This window comes from Arabidopsis lyrata, assembly GCF_000004255.2.
Source record: "Arabidopsis lyrata subsp. lyrata unplaced genomic scaffold ARALYscaffold_5, whole genome shotgun sequence".
Lineage (NCBI taxonomy): Eukaryota > Viridiplantae > Streptophyta > Magnoliopsida > Brassicales > Brassicaceae > Arabidopsis > Arabidopsis lyrata.
Window position 1 is genome coordinate 15338402 of NW_003302551.1, and position 23972 is coordinate 15362373.

The window sequence follows — 23972 nt, forward strand, 5'->3', positions numbered from 1 at the left end:
ATGAAAAAAAAACATACAACCACATGGTGGTGGGCGAGTGGTTCTCGTTTGGTTGGAAGGATCGCCCTGTTGGTCTAGGCCAGGGATCGATCCTCCCCAGAAGCAGTTTCGCTCTCTCACTCCTATGGCCACCTGGGAATTTACATGCGGACTTGCTCAGGCGCCCCAGACCACCAGTTTATCAGGGGGCCCTTAAGTGGAGGCTTAAAAATCCCTGTGTCGTGGGCTTAGGCCCAGTGGGCTAGTCAGATCACTATGTGGTCTGGATACTGGGTTATCAAAAAAAAAAAAAAAAAAACATACTCCACATATTTCTAGTATTTGGTTAACACTGTTAGTTTGATAATGTCAAAAATCAATAAGATCAAGTTCGATTCTAGTCCATAAAGCTCTATAACTAAGTGGTGTGTGTTTGTTATAACGCGATACACATTCGTAAGCTAGGTCTAGAAGAAACATAGAAACAAATTGAAAACCCAACAGCATTGACACAAAAGAGAAGGGAGAATTTGAAGAAACATAGAAGAAGACACAAATTGAAACAAAGAGAAGGGAGAAGGAGGGCACGATTCAATTCTCGGCAGAATTACAAGAAGAACACCATGCGTGATCTTGAAGATATTCAAAGCTTTTTGGAGGAGATTTTAAGCAGCTGAAGTCGAGGAAACTAATCTGTCATGTGTTGTCTCTTCCATACAGGATGAAGAACTCGAAGCTATAACCCTTTGATGAAGTCTCAAAAAATTCCCTGCATGATTCCCTGATTTAGAAATGTACATAATGTGAATTCGTTGTGGTAAGTGGAAACATATGGTATGGGTGGTCATGAATGTAACTAAGGATCACTTATTTTAGACATGAAAAATTATTAGGAACTTTAAGATAGTATCATCCATATTGGGAAATGCAAGAAGTCTTCGTATATAGTATGATCCTTTACATGTTTGTTATTCTTGTTCACAGCAACAATGTACAAGTGAAAAATGGAGACAGTTTTAGACTTGAATCTGATGAGCATCGTCAAAAGATCTCTCCCCGTTAATGGTTTCACGATTCTCTACATATTGCAGAAACTCCATAACCACTTGGTCGGTCCAAGGAGCTCCGTTCGGAGCTTCTTCACCTGCCACCCATCCCAAGTGCCCTCCTCTTGGTGTCACAATCAACACGCAGTTTGGGTTTGCCTGACAATTTAAGTTATAAGATAGACCCAAAATCATAGCATTTTCGAGTAAAATGAATGATCATTCAACTCTTACCTTGATGTCATCGCGAGGGATACCTCTATCAGGAGCAATCGGATCATTAGCTGCCTGCATTTCATATCATATAAACAAATGAACATGTGAAGAAAAATCAGATTCTACACTTATAGGTTCAGGATTTCACCTGAATGCAAAGCAAGGGTATACGGACATGTTTTATATGTTTGGAGCTGCTCGACTTGGAATAGTACTCATCCACTGATTTGAAACCGAACGAGACTGTTACATGAAAAAAAGAAAACAAATTATTTGTAGCTGTATGCCCTCATCTTGTCAAAGTATCAAGGAAAAGATATAAGGGGATGCAGACGAAACTAACCCCGGGTTAAGCCATCGTCGAAATCCCTAACCGTCTCAGCATTTGCAGCCAAAGGAATGTTAAATTCACCTCCTATGTCTTCGAAAAGAAGAGAATGTCTGCATAAAGATGAATTAATAACGTGACAATAACTAACAGGCAAGAAGAATAGACGAACAATTACTTGCTAAATATTCGACGAAGAGATTTCGACAAGGCCTTGTCATAAACATTGTTAAAACCCTTGTGGAAATCTTCATCTGCTATAACCAAATCAAAAGGATTGCACAAAGAAACAGCAGCAGTGAGAGGACAGTTATGAGATTCCTGCAACAAAACTAAAAAAGATAAGAACTTAATTACATAACCAACATAGATTTCTAAACTCATGGGTTAAAACTAACTAACCAACCTGACCCAAATAGTTAACAAGAATGTTGCCTCCAAGTGACCATCCTGCTGCATACAAATTAGCTTTTGGGAATTTCTCACCAACATGATCAATCACTTCACCAATATCTCCTAAAAACGAAGCCGAGTAGAACTGCATTATCAGTATCATAATACTTCAGCCTACCAACTTCCCAATACTAACAAAATGAAGCTAATTGAGACTATTCATAATTCATTACCAGACCATGAAACATTACAAAAAGGATGCAACTTTATGAATCTAAGAACCAAGAAAGAGCAAAGATCAAAACCTGAGGAGTGGTCACAGGACTATCTCCACATCCTCGGCTATTAAACACAACACAACGCCATTTTTTACTTTGAGCTCTTAACAACATATGTCTAACATACGAATCTTGACTTCCTCCTGTTAAACCTGGCTACACATTATAAAAAAAGTTTCGATTTTTTTCACTCAATTCAACACCTTTAGTAATCAAAATCGATTTTTGAAATGTTGAGAGTGTTACCAACAAAATGAGGATTGGAGATTCAGGAGGAAGGTAACTATCGTCGCCGGCGACCCAATCTAAAGCAACAGAGCCGTTGTCTTTAGTACGGAGACACTCACGGCGGAGTCTAACGGAAGGAACAGAGCGGTAGAAAGCTGCGTAGATTGTCTCCACGTGGCGGTTAAATCCGATTAGAGGAAACGCATTGTACGGCTTAGCGAGTGAGTCTTTTAACGCCGGTAAGAAACGATCGCTTCCTCCGCCGATAACTTCGAGAGAGCTGTGGTGAGAGGGACGAGACATTTCTGGGAGTTTTGGATTTGCGGCGGCGAAAGCTGAGAAATGACGGCGGAGTGTACGAACTGATGAGATTAACGGCGGCGATGACGTGGCAAAGGCGACTCTCGCCATTTGCTTCACCACGTCGTCGTTTTGGTAACCACAACGAATTTGCCTAACTGAAAAAAACAAAGCACCATTTCTGTGGTCGGGAAATTTAAACTAATTTGCAACTAAACCCCTTTAGTAATTTTATTATTACAAAAATCAACCTTTACTACAAAGATTGTATTTTCAATCATGGCCCATAATAAATTGGGCCTTGGGCTTCTACTTCCACTTTTTTTGCAATTGTGAACGCTGTCGTTTCATATAACCATTACGCGGTGTTGACCAAGAAAAGCCAGAGACGCCAGAGAGGCTTTGATGATATTTACCCCTAAATGCAATTTATTAGTAGCTTTTGTACACTTCATCCACGTGAAAGTCTCTCAATTTGGTCATTTCTATGTATACTTGCATTAAATAACGAAATCAACTTTATATCTTTTTAAGGTAAAAAGAAAGAAAAAGGTGAAGCTTTCTAATTACAATTTACACATTGACTAACCAATTTAACCCCTCTACTCAGCTATTGAACTCAACTCCGCCGTAAACTTTCTCCTCCCTTTACCACCACCACCACCACCACAACCTCTTCCGCCGCAACCATTTCTTTTAACTCTTTTAACTCTACACTCACCTACATCTTCATCGTTGTAACTCAAACCGCCTCCACCGCTTTTCGCAAGCGCAGAGCTTGCTTTAACCGCTAAAGCTGCCATTTCATCTGCTCTTAATGGATGGTTGAGCCATGTCAACGGTAAAACAAAGTATAATTCTCCTGGCCGGAGATCTTCGCTGCCAGCAACAGCTAAAACGGCGTCGTCGAAATCCATATCATCGGAGTTACAAACAAAGCTCGTAGGATTCTTTTGAAGAATCTGCCACACTTTCACCGGCGTTGAAAACTCTTGTAACGTTCCGTCTGGTAATATCAGCTTCGCCGTCTCCGTTCTCCGAGATTCACGTGAACCGCAAGCTCCCATTGTTTTAGTACTTCTTTGTACGTACGTAACTCTGTGTTGCCTTTGAAACGTAACTCGTTGAGTTGACTCGTGACTTTTAGAAAGTTTGTAGATAGAGAGAAGATCTCGTCTGTGTTTTTGAAAGAGATACAAACTCCTCGTGTGGCTTTATATATTTAGAGAAGAAAGAAGAAGAAGAATAAGTGAGCCTCGTGATTCGGAAACTTCAAGTAACGTTAGGTTTTTGTCGTGTAGTGTTCATAATCAGACAGGACCACAGCTCACGTAATATAATTGTCTAAATGAAATTACAAAACATACCCTCTTCTGTATACTTTAGATACGTTAAGGAAGGAGTAATTTAAAGGAAATGTAAGGGGTAGATTGGTAAAACTGGAGATGAAAACGTGGCCAAGAAGGATAGAAGAAAGGAGCAAAGTGTCCACGTGGCAAACATAAGAGACTTGGGACAAAATCAGAAAGCAGACAAGCTTAGGTGGCCGGAGGTTTAATTTCCGGCGGATGGGGTGCATGAAACTTGGCTTATGGAGCCTCACGTGAAGGCCAATAGAGAGTAGCATGGGTAGGGACCAAACCGGGTCGGATGGTCCCATTTAGATTCATTCGGTTGCATGGGTCACTGGTCACCTAACGAGAGATTCGGGTCTTTAAGTCTATATACGTGCATCATTCATTAGTTTAGTTTAGTTTAATTTTGGTATGAACGTGTGCATCAATAATGTGAATTCAACTAGTTTAGCAAAAAAAATAATGTGAATTCAACTCGAATTATTGTCTATCGATATGGTATTACGGTCCATCAACGCTGTATCGAATTTTTTTTTTTGGTTACATTTTAAATATTTTAAGTAGGATTGATTTGTTGAAGAATATCGCTTTCCGTTGAACTTTATTTTTTAAAGAATCGTTTGGTAGTATCTTAAGTCGGATACTTGTGTAACACAACCAAACCAATATATCAAATCATAAGCTTCAATTATATGAAGTTATGAACCTCTATTATTCCCTACCACTTTATACATTTTTCCCAAAAAGAAACCTATTTTAGTTAAACTAACATTATTGTAACAATTAAATTAGATATAGTATATTATGCTTTTCATATATTTTGTTTGTGATTAGGATCACCCACGTTTCAGCCGAACTTTATTTTTTGTTTGTGCGTATGATAATTGAAGACAATAAAAGTGATTTTGTCCGATTTCTGCTGTCCTTTAGATATGATCAGAAAGAACCAGTCCCAATTCATGAATACAGTACAATAATGTGTTTTGTACTATTATTTAATGGAACAGAATTTGGCTGACCACTAATTACTAATATGGCGTTAATTAATCAAGTATCATGAGTCATGACCCTATTTTTAATCAAAATTGACGTTTATAAATATAGACCACGTACGATGGTTAGATCTCTGGAGAGTTAACAATACCAACGCTTATAATAAAAAGGTCGGGCGGATTTTTCAATAACAAATTCGCGGATAGGATCATCTAGGAGAAAGTTTGTAAGGAGAAGTCTCCATAAACAAACTGATGGAAAGGGTTGCTCTCGGAGTAGGTTGGCAAGAAGGAGCAATTCCCAAAGCAGCTAGAGGATCCTTATTAGAGAGCATATTGACGAGATGATTTTCCAAAAGTAAAATGAAAAAGAAAATCCTTAATAAAGAGCATGTTAGCGGAGAGAACCTCCCAAGACCTTTTTTTTTAATAGTATCTTTTTAATTAGTATCCAAAGTCGAATATTTGTGTATTATTTTTGTAACCAGACACAACATTTAAATTTTCATAGGTTTCAACTCTCAACTCAAAAATAATGAATAAATTGACAGATTTTTTTTATATGTTTCAGATTTTCTTATTTACATACTAAATTTTAACATGTCTTTTTCGGTATCTTTTCGCACTAAATCTCAATCCACGATAAACCCTTCAGCTTTTTCTTGTCTATATGGTTTTTAAATGTTGTTGATTTTGATTTTCAAACATGTGGTCATTTTGAGGTTAACTAAACATGCGATATTGGATAATAACAATAAAATATAAAGTCTTCAGAAAAAGACTAAGGAGATCTTCAGTGTCAATCATACACACGCGTAAAAAACCTACAGAGTACTGACTATGATCTCTTGATATATACTTGATGATCAGTGAATGCTAAGATTTGCAGTAACTTGAAATAAAGTGGATAGTATAAAAACTTTATTCAAATCACTGTCATTATTGATATGAGATGTTAATTAATTGAGTGTTTAAGAGGCGATATTCTATTTGCATTCTAGAGTGTTATGTGCTGTCCCACGCCAATAGAATTGGATCTTTTTGGTTCAAGCCTAGCCTGTAGAATTGTTTATGTTATTACATGTTTCAATTCTTAAAGAACAAACATAGGCGAACATTAATTTAACTACTCAGTCGCATGGACAGTTAATATAATAGAAGAAAATTTTGGAAAAATAAAAAACACGATAATTACAATTATTTCCACGTGAAACCGCATTAAACTAATTCTACTTGTCGCGTTAACCAATTTTAAATTACAGGGTGATGAAACTTGTTTAGTCGTGATCATATATTGATCATCCAAAGGAAATTTATCCGACAATGGAAACCTAAATTTGTCAATTTTCGAGTTTAAACAATTTAAACATGTGTTGTCCAAAAAAAAAAAAAAAAAAAAAAAACAATTTAAACATGTTTTGCCCCAAAAAAAAAAAAGAAAAACGATTCAAACATGCATGTATATAATTTGTTTAAGACTCAATTCATAAAAATTAAATCATCTATTAAACCTAAAAAAAAGGCAACACATGTCTAAAATCTCACTTATTATAAACCCCCCAAAAAATCATATATAAAAAAATCGTTTCGGAATTAAAACCCTAGAAGAATGGAGCTCTATGTGGACTCCCTTTTCTCCTATGTCGTTTCTTCTTCACCAGTTCATCAGTCTCTTCTGAATTCTCTGTAATCTCTGAATTCTCCATCAGCTCATCAAGTTGTGACCCAAGAACGCTCCTAAACTGTCAAATTTACAATAAACAATAATGTTAAACTTTACATAAAACAAAACTTTATATATGGACTCAAATTGTAAGGAGTAGCTAAAATCAGAATTAACCACAAATAATATACCTTGCATTCCATTGAACAGAACAAAGCAGAAGAAGCAGCATCAAGTTCCCATTCACAAACTTGACATTTATGCATAACATTGTTTCTAAAACGATGATTATCATTGCCACGTCTCTGGTTTATATAAACAATCGGAAACCCGTTGATCGAATATATATGTATCCCTGATATATCCATATATTTTGACATCGTCTCTTTCTTTACTCCTGTCTGGTACGAACTTCTATATGTCTGCAATTACATCAAAACCCATTAAACCATAGTTAGATATTGTTTTCAACGAATGTTTGAACTTATATAATAAAGCAAGTTTTTGAAACAGTTAAAGAAAAACTGTTTACTTGAATCAAAGTGTGGCCTTTGTGATCGTTCTTTTTGTAGCAAGTTGTGCAAAAAGGAGGAATCATACAATCGCAACAGAAGTAACATCGCCTTTTTTTTTGCGTGTCGTGTTGATCGCAAATTTCATGGAAAAGCTTCGACTTCACCATCTCAATAATCCATGGATACCTTCTAATGCAGCTAAGAACGTCAACGGTTTGTTGCATACTTTCTAACATTATAGAATCGATGTGTGTAAGCAACTTGTGACTTTTTTTGTAATGGTCTCTTCTTCAAGTTTTCAACTTTTATAGAGCAAACAGAGTTTCCGAAAAACTAGTTAGCAAATATTTCCTTTTCTCTTCTCTTTTCCAAAACCGAAAAGGACAACTTAGGTTTTTGTTGAGCTTCGTACTTTAAATCTGAAATTGGTGAGATTTATTGGGCCTATTAAGATTGGAGAAAGTCTCGGCCCATTAAGGTTTTCAAAAGGAACTGCCACCTAAAACGTCGTCGTTTCCTTGTAACTAAATATACAAACAGAGGGCAAAAACAGAGAATTCATCATTCAAATGCAGTTGCAATGTAATAGCTTGGAAGAAAAAAACCCATTTTGTTGTAAAGTGTGTGTATATAAAAGTGGTAAATTTATTTGATATTAACAAGACATGTCTCTAGAATTGTATATAAAATGTACATTCATGTCCTATGATTATGATTCCTATCTATGACTATAAGAAGATATTATAAGTCTGTTAATGTCAATAGTATAAAGAAGGTAAACTCCAAAAATTGAAAAGAGCTGAAGCAAGTAACAGAAACCAACACAAGAAAGCCAATGCAGCCGAGACTTGGTATTGGATACAGAGGTTACCATCACAGATTTTTCCATCGGCAGACGCAAGCAATTCGGTTGCACTAGCTACAGCACAAGCACCACCCAAAGAAAGAAATGAAAGTACCTGTTATACAATAAACAGATCACAATAAGAAGAATGCACAATCTTTTTTCGCGTTTACGAAGATTAGGTAAACACTCTTTTTGCATTTGCTTACGAAATCACCGGCGAAAACGATGGAAAGAACTCTTAATTCTTGAGGAAGGAGTTTCACTAAGACAGAGTATGTGTCTGTCAAGGCAAGTAAAATGCTCCATGGAGTTACAATTGCCATCACAGTCGCTAAATAGCTAAACAACAGATACACACAGAGATCAAAATCAGTCCTTATGATATGAATCAGTTATCATGAAACCAAAACAACTACTAACTAAACAAAACCCTATCCTCAAGAGTGACTTTTGATTACAAACAAAAACATTGACTTGATCAAAACCCTATTCTCAAAACGTTTGATTCATCAAAACCCTATCCTCATATTTGATCAAAATTCAAAATTTTCAACAAATTAGGTATTGATTTACCAAACCCATATCAAAATTTCACTCCTTTCGATGATCAGATTCATCAAGTCGAATTCAGAATTCCAAGAACCCTGAACCCAAAAATCAAAATCGAATAAGAATTTCAGAGGAATTATACCAGAAGGTAGTGAAATCATAGAAATCGTAATCAAAACACATGAAGATCAACGAAGCAGCTGAGAAAATGGTTTGGCCAAAACGGAGAGCGAAGCTGGCGCTAGTGCCGAACGATCCCGGCACATTCTCCATCCGATTTCAAACCTAATTCTCTTCATCATCCAAAAGCAAAATTCAACTCATTTTCTCGGGAAAAATATTTCTGAGAAAGAAAAAGAACAAAAAGCGAGCCAAAGGGTCTTACCTGTAACGCCAAATGGACTTGTGTGTTTCCTCTTTATTCTCTTTTGCTCTGTTTTACAAAATAAATTACTTCATAAACTAAATAATAATACCCTCAAATTTTCTTTTAAGTCTTCTTTCTATTAAATTAAATTAGTTTACCTTTTAAAAGATTTGAATATTAATGAGAATCTATTGCCAGTCAAAAGACTTTTTGCAACTTTAAGAAATTAGTTTATGATACCAAATTATCTAGGATTTTGTTTTAATGTTTAGCCAGCACTAGGTTTTGTTATGTATTTGGATTTTGGAAATAGATAAATAGTATAAAAAATTTGTGATTATTTTCTCAAAAAGTTATATGTTTTCCTCATAATAATACAAAATGCAATTATTATCAAGCAACAGATGGAAACAAACTGGCTGTTTTAGTTGTTGACTCTAATTATATAATTGGTATTTAGTCTCATGATGACTATTATTTTTATTTTTTTTTTATTTTTTGTGTATACTACTACTAACTGCTAAATTTGTAATACTATTCTATTTTCAGTTGTGTACAATTTTTAAAATTTTAAACTAGTTGAATTTTTATGTACCTAAATTGACACTCTATGTGCTGGTTCCAATCAACAAAGGTAGTCCGACCACAAAATAATGAAACTTAAGTCAACTTTGTAATTATTATAAGAAGAAAAGGCTAAACAAATACATTATACTAAAAACATACCATCACACACCCAACTCGAATTCACCTAAATCCTATAATCATATCATTTAAATAGAGGAAAATAACTTTTATAGTAAGTACTAATATATTCCTATTTGCATGATAAATCACAACTTGTAACCAATACCGTATTGGCAATACGTAACTCAATCTTCGTCCTCTCGTTCCCACCTCCAATTCATGTTCCATTTGTTACGGTTCATTAAACTTGCGTGTATGTAATTAAAGAATCATATCTATATATATAATGGGAGAGTTCTCTCTCCATATAAGGTGTCCACATCAGCATCCACATCATCATAACTTATTTATGGAACACACATAACTTATCTATTAAAATTAAAGAATATGAAAACTAAATTTAATTCCATTTTTATATTATTATTTTTCATGAAAGAAAGACATCAATTTCAAAAAATAAATCAAAGTATAAAAAATGAAATGATAAAAATACAACACAAAAAAATAGAGAAAATAAATGTCAATAGAAAGTGAATAAACATAAAAATTTAGATAGTTCGATCTTTAAATTAGATAGCAAATATAATAGTAATGCTAGATTGTAGAGATTTTAATTAGAAATAAGGAAAAATTGTTAATTTACACATATTTTAAATTTAGAATAAGTTACACATTTTAGGAAAATAAATATATAGAGTACTATTTAGAATTATGATATACGTAAAATTATATGTCCGAAGAGCTAAAGTGTAAAGTTTGATGTTGAAATTCGATGTCTTTGAATATGAACAAGTCCATATATGAGATTTTTAATCTAGGAAGCAAATTTTACATACATCATAACACGATAAAAGATATATACGACAAAGTGGATATATCCACAAGATTTTATGACGTTCACTTCATCAAGAACCTCATGCAACTCATCAAAAAAAAAAACTGAGTATTGCAAGATATGAAGGAGGAAATATTTATAATTTGCCTTGATAATAAATTCACATATCAATATATTATATGTGAGCCAATATCAAGTGAAAAGAGAGTAGACTGTTGGAAGCGAGCGCATCGTGGAAGAGGACAGAAGAAATGGTAATGAAAAAGTGTTTTAAAAAAACTATTTAATCTTAGAAAGATAATGCACACGACTAAAGATGTAAAAAAATGAGTTCTAAAAATATACATGACATAGATTAGTGGACGAATTATCGGATTCATCGCCGGACTTCTCTACAATATACTATGTATTGAATTGTTACTTTGCCAATAAAATATTATTGTCGCTAATATTTCTGTTGTATATAACTTACAATAAGTTTAGTTTTTAAAATTTGAATGATTATATTTATATTCAACAATTTACAATGATAAAATATTTTTAACTAAAAATCCCGCGCATTGCGCGGGGCACAAAATCTAGTATATATAATTAGACAGTTTTCTCTCATCTTATAAAATCCACCTAAACAAAACAATTTTTCTTTTAAACATTAAAACTCAAAAGGCTCATTTTAATCAATACATATTTATATCTAATAATACTTACAATTAATAGAAATTTAAGTTAATAATAAAACAAAAACAGTTAGGTAAAATGATGAAAATAGTAAAACACATTTGACCGAGAAAAAACAAAGCAAAAAAACAATAATCATTTCTATTTCACATGTTTGCTATTTTATCTATATTTTAATGTTTTTCTTAGGTTTTGCTTATTGTTTGCTTTTTTTTTTTTTTTTTTTGTTAAAGGGCTTTCATTAATTAAAAATTTAAAAATACAGAGAATCCAAAAGAACCAGCACTAAAACTGAAATTAAAACAACCAAACATCAAAGAGAAAAGAGAAGGGAAGAAGGGAAGGTCCGGAAAGTTACACGTTGAAGAGACGGAAACTCATCCTAGAGACCAAATTCGAAGCAGTGACGCACCAAGGTGTGAACCCGAGTTATGCAAAGCCGTGGACTTATTTTTTACCACCGCAAGAATTCTGACAAGAAGGCGATGAGGAGGCTGAGTGACACCATCGTGAAAGCGTCGATTTCTTTCTTTCCATATCTCATAGATGCATGCCTGCCAACCCTGAAGCAGAGCTAGCGATATGTGTCGAGAAGAAGACGCATTAGGCAACCAAGAGAGAACTTGTTGCCAAGAAGAAGGAGCATTAAACAAATGTAACCTGAGAGTTACTCCATTCCAAATCTCTTGAGAGAAAATGCAATCAAAGAACAGGTGATTCCGAGATTCATCTCCTAATCCACAAAGAAGACAAGTACTTTCCACATCTAAACCCCAAGAGGCCAGACGTAAAAGGGTAGGGTTTCTATCAAGTGTGAAGAGCCAAGCAGTGGTGGAGTGCTTTGGAATTGCAGCCTTATGCCAAACCAGAGGAAACCATGACACAAGTGGTTTGACAAGTCTCATATTGTTCCAAATGTCTCTCGAAGAGAAAAGCCTGCACACACGATCTCCAACTTGCCAGAAGATTGGGACATCATTTGCAGCAGATAGCGAAATAGTTGTAATGTAAGCGAGCAGCTGAAGCTGAAGATCCGAGCGAGCGGGAGGAAGAGACCAACCTGTTGACGAGAGGGTATCCTTGACAAGCGAGAAGAGAGGAATGCCAAGATTTGAAGGGCCATCCGGGCCAAAGAAGTGAATTAGTGGACCAAACGGAGTCCAAGGATCCCACCAGAAGAAAGTTTCTTCTCCATTACTAATGGTAATTTTGAGAAAGGAAACAGCTTTATGAAGGAGTTTTAGAATCTTTCGAAACATCCAAGAATATGAGTAGTTTGTCTCATTTAGTGACCAGAAGGTGTATTGCTTGCTTTTTGGTGAATTAACTTTTAGAAAAAATTATTAATTATTTTAAAAAAATAGAATGATTTAAAAGTAACTCAAAGTTTAAAGCAAATTTTTTTTGTTAAAATAGAAAGATTAAATGTAACTAAAAGTTTTTATCATTTAATTCCGAGATGTCAAAATCAAATTTTGTAAATGAGTAAAACAGTTGTGTTTCCGGCGACGTGGTTAGCTTTGAGAAATCGGGTGCCATTTTGAACTCGGTGAACAACCTTCCGATGGATGTCAAGGCAAAAGCGTTCAGTTGTACTGCGACATCCTCAAGGTCTTTGTCTTCCGGGATTAAAGACTTGGAGAAACCACGGAATGGAATTGTCATGGAACTTATCATGGAACCCATGGGTACGTACAAAAGGGAAAATGAAACAGAGAAGAGAGTGATTAAAAAATGGTTTTTTGTTATAAACCACATGTTGGATGGACTCCATAACCGTGGGCCTTATGCATATTCTAGAAGGCCCGTGTCCATGTCCTAGAAGGCCCATGCCCATGTTCTAGAAGATTCTCCTTTTAGGATCCATTTTATACTTAGTGGGCTTTTGGGCTTTAGGGTTTACTAACCCAATGAGGATTTGTCTCCTCTCATTATGTATATATATGTAACGAACTTCATTCATTAATACATAGAAAAACAATAAGTTTACAACACGTTATCAGCACGAGTTGCTCTTAACAAAAACCCTAAAAACCCTAAACCTAAACTCGCCGAGTTCGCCCACCGCTTGAAGCTACCAACCGCCGACCGCTCGCTTTGCTCTTTGATCGGCGATCTCCTCCTAGCTTCATACGTTCGTGATAAGCTTGATAACCGAGGTCTTTAGCTCCCGGTTCCAATCCATACAACCCCAAAAAGGTGAAAGGTAAAAACCAAAAACCCTAAAAGCTAAAGAACCGATTATGAATTTGAACCTAACGATCGGTGGAAACCTAAAACGAACCTTGAATGTTTAAGTAATCTTATTGCTTGAAAGATCCGTTTGTTTGAATCGTTTAGGTTGCTAGAAAAGGATTGATTATTGCTTAAACTAAACTCGCCTAAGTTGCTAGACAAGTTCTATTGTATAAACGATTGCTTCTTACTTATGAAAACCGATCATGAACTTGAAATTAACAAACGGTTAAGACACTAAAAACGAATTTTGATTGTTTAAACGATTGCTATTGCTTGTGAGATCCGATTACTTGAATCGTTTAGGTTGCTAGAAAAGTTGGTTATTGCTTATGATAAAATCGCCTAAGTTGCTAGAGAAATTTTATTATCTAAACCTAAAATCGTAAAACGAAAATACATAAGGCTAATAACCGAAACTTTAAAGATCTAGAAACCTAAAACTAAAACGAACCTAATCCGAAAATTCTATATGTTTAAACGGCTTGATTGAGATTGTTTAGGTTGATTAGATTGTTTGCTCCTTTGATTGATTACATGCTTATCACCCTAAAACTAAAATTGCATGAACCCTAGAAAACTTAGAAAAGATAATCCTAAAAGAAATCTTTAAAACCCTAAAATCTAGGAAACCCTTAAAACCCTAAATAAAATAGGAAACCCTAGATAATAGGAAATCTTTAAAATCCTAAATCTTAGGGATAATAGAAAATCCTAAAACCCTAAATAAAATAGGAAACCCTAGATAATAGGAAATCTTTAAAACCCTAAATCTTAGGGATAATAGGAAATCTTTAAAACCCTAAATCCTAGGAATAATAAGAAATCCTAAAATCTTAAATAAAATAGGAAATCCTAAACCCTAAAAAATATTAAATAAAAAATAGGAAATCTTAAAACTCTATGAGGAAAGTCAAATCCTTAAGTAAATCGATTCATGTTTGGTTTTTAAAACCACATGACATTAACGATTACATGATTTTGACTCAATCTTCTTTTGCTTGTAGATGTCGAAAACAAAGAACCTCGAGTTTTCTGCACTCAACGTTTCCGGCGACAACTACTTACAATGGGCATTGGACATTAAGATAGCCCTTGAATCCAAAGATCTCGCCGAGTGCATTATGGAAAACAACGAGTGTGAGAAGAGGTCGAAGTTTAAGGCGATTGCGTTTATACGCCATCACCTAGCAGAGAGCCTTAAGAATCAGTACCTTACTATCGAGGATCCTCTCGACCTTTGGGTCGAGTTGAAGAATCGATACGATCACCAAAAGACGGTACTCTTACCGAAAGCCCAATATGATTGGAAAAACCTCAGGATCCAGGATTTCAAATCCGTGGAGGAGTATAACTCCGAGCTTTTTAAGATTGTCTCAATCCTGAGGCTATGTGGTGAAAAGGTGACTGATGATACCTTGCTTGAGAAAACATACTCAACATTCCACCCTAATAACGTGGTACTTCAGCAACAATACCGTGGAATGAAATTCAAAACATATGCAAGTTTGATCTCCTGCTTACTCCTTGCTGAAAAGAATAATGAGCTATTACTAATGAATAGCTCGATGAGACCTCCAGGATCCACACCGTTGCCGGAAGCCCATAAGGCCGAAATAGCCAAAGAACCTCGAGAGACCAAAGAAACCAACTACGTCCATAGAGGATATCACGGTCGTGGCCGTGGTAGAGGACGTGGTGGTGGTCGTAGCAACCATAACTCCTACGGCCGAGGAAACCACCATGGTGGTAGAGGCCGTGGGAACAATGGTCGAGGTCGTGGCCGCGGGATCTTCAAACCGCAACACAAGGCCAAGTCCGTTTGCCATAGATGCGGAATGGACAATCATTGGGCTAAGACGTGCAGGACATCTAAACATCTAATCGATGCTTATCAAGAAATGATAAAGAAGAATCCCGAAGCCAATTTGGCTCATCTCGATGGTGATGGAGATTTTGACCATGAGAACGATGACCAATTGGAATATGAGACTTCGGATTGCTTAAGAGAGGAAAATTAAATTCGACATCTTGTGTTTTAATTTGCTTTATGCTTTAATTTACTTTATGTTTCCATGCTCTATGTTTTTTTGAATTCTATTCTATGTCTTTGAATTCTATTATTTCTTGGATTTAAATTTAAAGTTTAATTTGCCTTTAATATAATCGTTTACTTTATTATCTAAGACATATTTCTTGTCAATGGCCGATGACAAGAATATACTTGTGGTGGATAGTGGATCGAGCCACACAATTTTAAAAGACAAAAGATACTTTATAAATCTAACATTGAAAAATGCCAATATTAGCACCATAGCGGGTATAGCTAGTCTTATTGAGGGCCATGGTCAAGCCCATATCCTTTTATCAAAGGGCACGCATCTTGAAATAAGCGATGCCCTATATTCACCCAGCTCGAAGAGGAGCTTGTTAAGTTTCAAAGATATAAGATTGAATGGTTTCCATATTGAAACAAAGGGTGAAGGGAACAAAGAGATCACCCAAGGACATAAAAAAGTCCTAGAGACTATACCCGCATTATCCACTGGTCTCTACTATGCTGAAATCGATATGATCGAAGCTAATATGGCAATGAACAAAGAGTTCATCGAGAAATTCACTTTATGGCATGACCGGCTTGGCCATCCGGGTCATAGTATGATGCGTAAACTAATAACTAATTCAAAGGGGCACACCCTAAGAGAGAAAAGAGTTATCCCTAAGAATCTCACGTGTGAAGCATGTTCACAAGGGAAACTCATTATAAGGCCATCACCGGCTAAGGTAAATAAAGAGACCTTAAAATTTCTGGAAAGGATACAAGGAGATATATGTATGGTCCTCATTGATGCATCGACAAGATGGTCGCATGTTTGTCTCCTATCTACTAGAAACCAAGTGTTTGCTAGGTTATTGGCCCAGATAATAAGACTGCGAGCCCACTTTCCAGATTTTCCGCTTAAGACTATACGTCTAGACAATGCCAGTGAATTCACGTCCCAAGCGTTTAATGACTACTGTATGTCCATGGGGGTAAGTGTGGAACATCCCGTAGCACATGTACATACACAGAATGGATTAGCGGAATCCTTCATTAAACGAATTCAATTGATAGTTCGACCATTACTCATGAGGTCGAAGCTTCCAGTAGCCGCTTGGAGACACACTGTTTTACATGCATCAGAGCTTATACGCATAAGGCCATCTAGTGAACATAGATATTCACCATCCCAATTACTCATGGGTCATGAGCCAGACATATCCCATCTAAAGACTTTCGGGTGTGCCATATATGTACCGATTGCTCCACCACATAGAACAAAGATGGGACCTCAAAGGAGGATGGGAATATATGTTGGATTTGATTCTCCCACCATTATTAAGTATCTAGAGCCAACTACGGGTGATCTATTTAAGGCTAGATACGCGGATTGTCATTTTAATGAATCCGAATTTCCTACTATAGGTGGAGAGACGAACAAGCTGGGTAAAGCAATAAAAGAAATATAATGGAATCAAACATCCTTAAATTGGCAAGATCCTCGGACTCTGGCATGAGAATCAGAGGTCCATAAGATTATACATTTGAAAAGCTAGCTAATCAATTGCCAGATTCCTTTGCTGACCCAAAGAAAGTTACAAAAACGTACATACCAGCTTGTAATGCACCAGTACGTATTGATATCCAAAAGGGAATCAATGAAATTGCTACCGAGTCTAACACACGAAAGAAACGTGGTAGACCAATAGGTTCCAAAGATAAAAATCCTCGAAAATCAAAGAAAGGTGCAATAGGAATCCGAGGTTACTAAGGAAACCATCCCAGACATGGAGATAAGGCCGGCCGGCTCTAAGGTACAGGTACCATATAATGTAGCTTGGGACGCCAAGCTGCAAAGTATTAAAGGTCCTGACCATAATAAATCTCAAATCGATTATATCATGTCTGGAACATAATGGAACATATAAGAAATGTCGACATAAGATGATTTTGCATGCAAGGTAGCACTTGAATTTATGAATATAAATGAGGATCAGGAGCCCACGTCTATACTAGAGTGCACTCAAAGACTTGATTGATTAAATGGTACAAGACCATAAAACGTGGAGCTAAGAATCATTAAGAAAAGGAATGAGTTTGGTCCGACCTTAAGGACACCATTCGATGTAAAAACCAGTAGGACACAAATGGGTCTTTGTGAAGAAGAGAAATGAGAATAATGAAATCGTGAGATATAAGGCACGGCTTGTAGCACAAGGATTCTCACAAAGACCAGGGATAGATTATGAAGAAACATACTCCCCTGTGGTGGATGCTAAGACATTTAAATTTTGCTAAGTCTGGCTATATAAAGAAAAAGACTTGATTTGCGGCTAATGGATGTAACGCCTGCATATTTATATAAGTCCACTGGATGATATATATGAGATTACCAGAGGGTATTGAGCTCAAAGATAAAGATAAGAAAGTGTCTCGGGACCAATACTGCATAAGGCTGAACAAATCGCTTTATGGACTGAAACAAAGTGGGCGCATGTGGTATAATAGATTAAGCGATTACTTAGTCAGAGAAGGTTATAAAAATGATCCCATCAGTCCATGTATCTTCATAAAGAAATTCGCAAACAAAGGATTTGTGATAATAGCAGTATATGTGGATGATTTGAACATCCTTGGAACCTCTGGGGAAATCGCCCAAACAGTCAAATATCTAAAGAAAGAATTCGAGATGAAAGACCTAGGCAAGACAAAATTCTGTTTGGGATTGCAACTTGAGTACATGAATAATGTAATCCTTGTGCATCAAAAGGCATATACTGAGAAAGTACTCAAGAGATTCAATATGGACCAGGCCCACCCATTGAGCAGCCCAATGGTGGTGAGAAGCCTCGGATTGGATAGTGATCCATTCGGTCCAAAGAAGGATGAGGAAGAAGTTCTCGATCCTGAAGTGCCATACCTTAGTGCCATAGGAGCGTTAATGTACTTGGCTAGCCACACTAGACCAGACATATGTTTTGCCGTGAACCTCCTTTGTCTAAATTTAGTTCATGATCAACCCAAAGGCACTAGAAAGGTTTGAAGGAAGGTTTGGTTAAATTTTAAATTCTATTCTTCCTATGTTTGTTTATTTGGGTTTTATTCTATATTGATCTAACCAAAGAAGGTCTAGTTTGCTTTGGTTTAGTTTGTTTTGCTGATGCAGGTAAGATCAGATTATGGCATGGTCAATAAATAGGAACTACGTGTGGCTTGATCCCTTCCAAGGGTACGTAGGCAGCCTTCTTCAAGGCGCAGCTACTACAACATCAAAGACCATCATATGAGGAGACAACACAGCCTGTATCGCTCAGCTCAAGGACGGCTACATCAAGGGAGATCGGACGAAGCACATTCTACCAAAGTTCTTCTTCACGCATGACTTGCAAAGGGATGGAGAAGTTCGAGTGGTACAAGTCCAATCATGTGACAATTCAGCCGACCTATTCACTAAGGCGTTACCAACATCAACATTGAGGGGATGCGGAGACTTAAGGACTTACAGGGATGACCAAATCAGGGGGAGTAATACGTGCTGTACTCTTTTTCCTTCACCATGGTTTTATCCCAATGGGTTTTCCTGGTAAGGTTTTAATGAGGCAGCATCCCCCAAGCGTATTGCTGAGATCTTTTGGCATCTACACGGTTATGTCATCCAAGGGGGAGTGTTATAAACCACATGTTGGATGGACTCCATAACCGTGGGCCTTATGCATATTCTAGAAGGCCCGTGTCCATGTCCTAGAAGGCCCATGCCCATGTTCTAGAAGATTCTCCTTTTAGGATCCATTTTATACTTAGTGGGCTTTTGGGCTTTAGGGTTTACTAACCCAATGAGGATTTGTCTCCTCTCATTATGTATATATATGTAACGAACTTCATTCATTAATACATAGAAAAACAATAAGTTTACAACATTTTTTTTTTTCTTTTCTTTTTGAGTTTTGTGAATAATTTGAATGTAAATGAAATGAATTGTGAAATAAAATATCAATATTTATAATCATAACCTCACGGCGTAGCTTTTTTTTTACCAGATGGAAGCTTTCTAATTTTAACCAAAAAGCTTCAGCTTTTGCATGTTGTTTCACCCACGCAATTTACTAATGTAGTACTACTGCAAATACATTTGTGCAGAAACAAATTTCATATGTGTTTTTTTTTTTTAATTTCATTTCATATCGAACATCAATTAACTCCAAACCAAGTAACTAATTTTTTCTTTTTTACGTTTTTTCATTTTTTTCTTGTTGTAATAACAAATAAATAAAAATAGAATACATTTTAAAGAAAATAAACCTATGTGAATTTGAAGGTGATGAAAATATATAATATATATACACACAATCGTTTTGGCTACATTAGTTGTGATAAATATCAAACTTGGGTGTACTTGCGTGTATGTAATTTATAGAATTGATAAACTAAACCTTGATTTCCCAAATTATTCACTGACATATATTTTATTTATCGAGCATTAATATATATTGATAGAAAGAAGTGGTTTCAATACAATTTTACAAAAGTTACAAATGATAAAAATCACTCAAGCTGACCGTACCAAACCCCTTGGATCTTCACATCTTTAGGTACCTTAGCACCCAAGTCAGTATCCGATGGCTGAAGACTCTCGAAAACTCCGATCACTTCACCTGTCTCCGGTTTGCTCTTTGTGATCTTCAAAGTAATCTCTCCGACAGAAGCTGCCGTGTTCTTGACGTTCTCCTTCGACAGCTCTTCCTCGTCTCCTCTGCCTCCGGCAGGCAAAGCTACTGCATTATCGTACCCAGTGGATCCACCACGACCCTTTGGGTCCAAGAAGGACGAGCCACGGTACGATGGAACTAAGAACTTGCCACTGAAGTTTTCGGGTTTCCCTGAAGCCTCAAGCTGCTTAACCGTGAAGAGGAACGGCACGCGTTCTCCTCCCGGAAGCTGGACTGTGACTGCTGCGTAATCTATCCCATCTTCTTCCTTGAACTTCACGCTTCCGTCTGAACCAACCTGTCAAACGACAACAATTCAATTGACTTTGTTAATTTCTTGCGGCAGAAGCAACAACTAGAAACCAAGATTGGATTAAGTGTGTGAACACAAACCTCGAAGGGTCCTTCGATCTCATCAAGTGTGTAAGTAAGACGGGTCATGAGCTTAGTGTTTTGGAAATCCGGCGGTGCATTCTTGCTGACGCTATCTGCCTTGACGGTGAAGGAAGTGGGCTCGAAGCAGAACTTCTTGCCAGTGTACTTACCAGGTTTGAACGAGAATGTCTCAGAGCCACCGTCGATAGTCGGACACTGGTTCGCCGTACCAGTCCCCTTAACCTCCATGTAAGTCTTGCTCTGTATCTCGTCGTACGTTAGCCTCTTTGGTGCTCCTTCTGCACTAGCCCCCTTCATTTCCCAAAACATAGTTTAAGAATACTAAACTTTCCAAATAATCATGCAATTTAATCTACATATATTACTGTGACATAACAAAACCACTATAACACAATCTTCAGAATTTGGTTATAATTAAGTTATGATACATAGGTAAGCATTAATACAAGTCACTAAGCTATTAGCACTAGCCAACACAACTTAAGTTTGTTTCTTCAATAAACACAAGGCCTATAAATTTTGTGAGATTAATGAGTATATGAAGTTATACCGAGACAACAAGAGCAGAGGTGGCTAGAGCGAAACCGGCGATCTTGGCGGCTTCAGAGCATTTTCCGGCGAAGTCTTTCAGGTCAGAGTGGAGGGAGCAAGTGAGTCTAGCTTGTGAAGAGTCCAACCCAAAGGACTTGCCCACGGTTTGGTTTGATCGGAGATGGACATTACGAGAAGGAGAAGCGGCTATCTTCGCCGGTTGAAGAAAAGTTGCGGCGGCTTGGAGAGAAGTTGCCATGACGACAAGACTCAGATGTCAATGTTTGTTTGAGTGATAATGCGAATGTTGAGTAGTAATAATCAGAGGAGAGATTTTGTTTCGCTAAGATAAGGTCGGATGATAAGTTTTGCAAAATCTCCATTGGATTGTTCGAGTAGTATATGGTTGATTAGTAGCCACGTGTCTAAAGCTAATGTGGCAATAGCGATACTGTCCCAATCTAAATTTGATGACGTGGTTATAACAAACAAACAAAAAACAATTCCTCTGGATTATACAAGACTATTCTAGTATTCTCCAATAGAGCTAGATCTATGTCCAATCCCGGCTTGGAATAAACCACAGAAAGGATAACCGATTGTTCGGTTTTCATGCTCGCCATATGCTTTCTAATGTAACCTGTCCCGATCGAAGATTGAACACTAATTCTCAATGTTACGATGCTTCACCTGTTATTGGTAAACTCTCCGCTTAGGTTTCTTCTTAATTAGTCCCTTTTTTTCTCGACTCAAAACAGATAGAGTCGACTTTAGTTAGGAAAATGTTCGACTGATTGTGAGATTCGGTTAAATATAAAGGAATATTGTTACTTTCCCTGTTCAAGAGGAATATCGTTTTCTAAAACCTCATGAATAATACTTGGTAACATTAGCGATTCATGAGAAAGTGTCATGTTTTATTTGATTAGCGATTCATGAGAAAGTGTCATGTTTTATTTGATTATACAGAAACAAAGTTTACAAGTTATTTCTCTCAGAAGTTGATGATCCCCTTGTTGAATACTTTATTGCCTTCAAAAAGACACAGTTACTTTTCTAAAGATCAGTTCTTCGTCTGTTATGTCAAATAGCCAGAATTCGGAGTGTACAACTTACAAGGATTTCTAGCTATGAATCCAATCCACAAAATACAAGTTATTCAATTTTTTCCAAGTTTTAATAACAATCAAGCTTCTATAAGACAATCATAAATAGATAAAATAAGCAATTCAGCATTAATATGCAACTCAGTAATTTGCGATTGGTTTATGAATAGAACTTATAAAATTTGTTAAAATAAGAGTTGCAGGTTTTGAGAAAAGAATCTCTGATGCATTAGAAAGAAATCGAAATGGCCTTTAAATAGCCTTACAACAACTGAAATGAGAAAACTAAGGAAACAGATTTGAACGTGGCTTAGTTCCTACGATTACGCCTTATTGATTGACTCAACATCACTAACTAATAGTGACTTAGTCTTTGATGACTTATTCAACTCCAACAAAACCCTCCCTTAAACTGAACATGTTGGATCAACATTCAGTTTAAACTCCTTGTGCTTGCATTCCCAGAAGACTTCGCAGTTTAACAAAGGTCTCGAGCTTCACCGGCTTTGTCATAACATCTGCAACTTGTTCTCCCGTTCCAACGAACACTAGCTTCACCACTTCTTGATTTGTAAGATCACGCAAATAGTGATATTTCACGTCGATGTGCTTGGTGCGCCTATGCATCACCGGATTCTTTGACAGCTTAATTGATGAAGTGTTATCACAATAAATCTCCATACACTTACACTCTTCGCTGAAGTTCTGCTCCAAGACTCCTTTAAACCAAACGCAATGACACGCACATGAAGTTGCAGCAACATACTCCGCTTCAGTAGACGATAAAGTCACCACCTCTTGTTTCCTTGAACTCCAACATACTGCAGCTCCATTTAGTAAAAACACATAACCAGAAGTGCTTCTCCGATCATCAGTGTCTCCGGCATAGTCGCTGTCTGTGTATGCCTCCACTTTCAGCTCAGAACCTGCCTTATAAAAAATACCAAGCTCCAAAGTACCTTTCAGATATCTCAAAGCCCTCTTTGCCGCCAACATATGTTCTTCCCTTGGTTTTGACATGTAACGAGAGATCAAACATACAACATACATCATGTCAGGCCTTGTCACTGTAAGATACATTAGGCACCCAACAATCTGTTTGTAAAGAGTGGCATCTACTTCTTCTCCTCCGCCTTCTTTTGTGAGTTTAGCTCCGGGAACAATCGGATTTTTGACCGGATTACAATCCGCCATTTTAAACCTTTCTAACACTTCTTGAGCATACTTCTTCTGGCATAAATGAATTCCAGCGTGACTTTGACGAACTTCCACACCAAGAAAGAACCTCATTAAGCCGAGATCAGTCATCTCAAACTCTTGCTTCATTGACTTTTTGAACTCTTCAAGCAACACTTCATCATTCCCAGCAAAAATTAAATCATCAACATAGATACTTACCATGATATACTTTTCACCTTCTCTTTTGATGAATAAGGTATGATCATGGCTGCTTCTGTTGAATCCTGCTTGCTTGAAGTACCCCTCAATCCGACTAAACCAGGCTCTAGGAGCTTGTTTTAACCCGTATAGCGCCTTTTTTAACCGATACACCTTGTCTTCCTCACCTTTTTTGACAAATCCTTCTGGCTGGTCCACATACACCACTTCCTTCAATTCTCCATAAAGAAAAGCACTTTTTACGTCTAATTGGTACACCTTCCATCCTCTTTGCGCAGACACAGCCAAAAGAATTCGAATTGT

General features: G+C 36.7%; 5 protein-coding genes across 6 annotated transcripts; all 5 read right to left on the minus strand.

Annotated features, from left to right (window-relative positions):
* Positions 1-865: 865 nt before the first annotated feature.
* On the minus strand, positions 866-2963 carry LOC9313839 (embryogenesis-associated protein EMB8). Its single transcript, XM_021025947.1, has 8 exons — positions 2487-2963; positions 2268-2396; positions 1976-2107; positions 1748-1890; positions 1585-1682; positions 1390-1484; positions 1260-1313; positions 866-1184 (listed from the first exon to the last, which is right to left on the minus strand). Exons 1-8 carry the CDS (start codon positions 2877-2879, stop codon positions 996-998), a joined length of 1233 nt encoding a protein of 410 aa, XP_020881606.1. The 5' UTR covers positions 2880-2963; the 3' UTR covers positions 866-995.
* A 210-nt stretch (positions 2964-3173) lies between these two features.
* On the minus strand, positions 3174-4515 carry LOC9313840. Its single transcript, XM_002877726.2, has one exon. The coding sequence runs from the start codon at positions 3833-3835 to the stop codon at positions 3371-3373; it is 465 nt and encodes a 154-aa protein (XP_002877772.1). The 5' UTR covers positions 3836-4515; the 3' UTR covers positions 3174-3370.
* Positions 4516-6598: 2083 nt separating this feature from the next.
* On the minus strand, positions 6599-7841 carry LOC110228751 (uncharacterized protein At3g50808). Its single transcript, XM_021026940.1, has 3 exons — positions 7311-7841; positions 6970-7200; positions 6599-6857 (listed from the first exon to the last, which is right to left on the minus strand). Exons 1-3 carry the CDS (start codon positions 7527-7529, stop codon positions 6717-6719), a joined length of 591 nt encoding a protein of 196 aa, XP_020882599.1. The 5' UTR covers positions 7530-7841; the 3' UTR covers positions 6599-6716.
* A 79-nt stretch (positions 7842-7920) lies between these two features.
* On the minus strand, positions 7921-9135 carry LOC9313841 (CASP-like protein ARALYDRAFT_485429). 2 transcript variants are annotated; one of them, XM_021026942.1, is made up of 4 exons: positions 9075-9135; positions 8832-8982; positions 8347-8479; positions 7921-8252 (listed from the first exon to the last, which is right to left on the minus strand). In XM_021026942.1, exons 2-4 carry the CDS (start codon positions 8960-8962, stop codon positions 8052-8054), a joined length of 465 nt encoding a protein of 154 aa, XP_020882601.1. In that variant the 5' UTR covers positions 8963-8982; positions 9075-9135; the 3' UTR covers positions 7921-8051. The 2 variants fall into 2 exon arrangements, with proteins under 2 accessions (XP_020882601.1, XP_020882600.1); XM_021026941.1 differs by lacking the exon at positions 9075-9135 and having other exon boundaries at positions 8832-9066.
* Positions 9136-19967: 10832 nt separating this feature from the next.
* Positions 19968-21617, minus strand: LOC9313842 (oxygen-evolving enhancer protein 1-2, chloroplastic). Its single transcript, XM_002877728.2, has 3 exons — positions 21185-21617; positions 20632-20925; positions 19968-20536 (listed from the first exon to the last, which is right to left on the minus strand). The coding sequence occupies exons 1-3, from the start codon at positions 21422-21424 to the stop codon at positions 20075-20077; spliced, it is 996 nt and encodes a 331-aa protein (XP_002877774.1). The 5' UTR covers positions 21425-21617; the 3' UTR covers positions 19968-20074.
* Positions 21618-23972: the final 2355 nt, after the last annotated feature.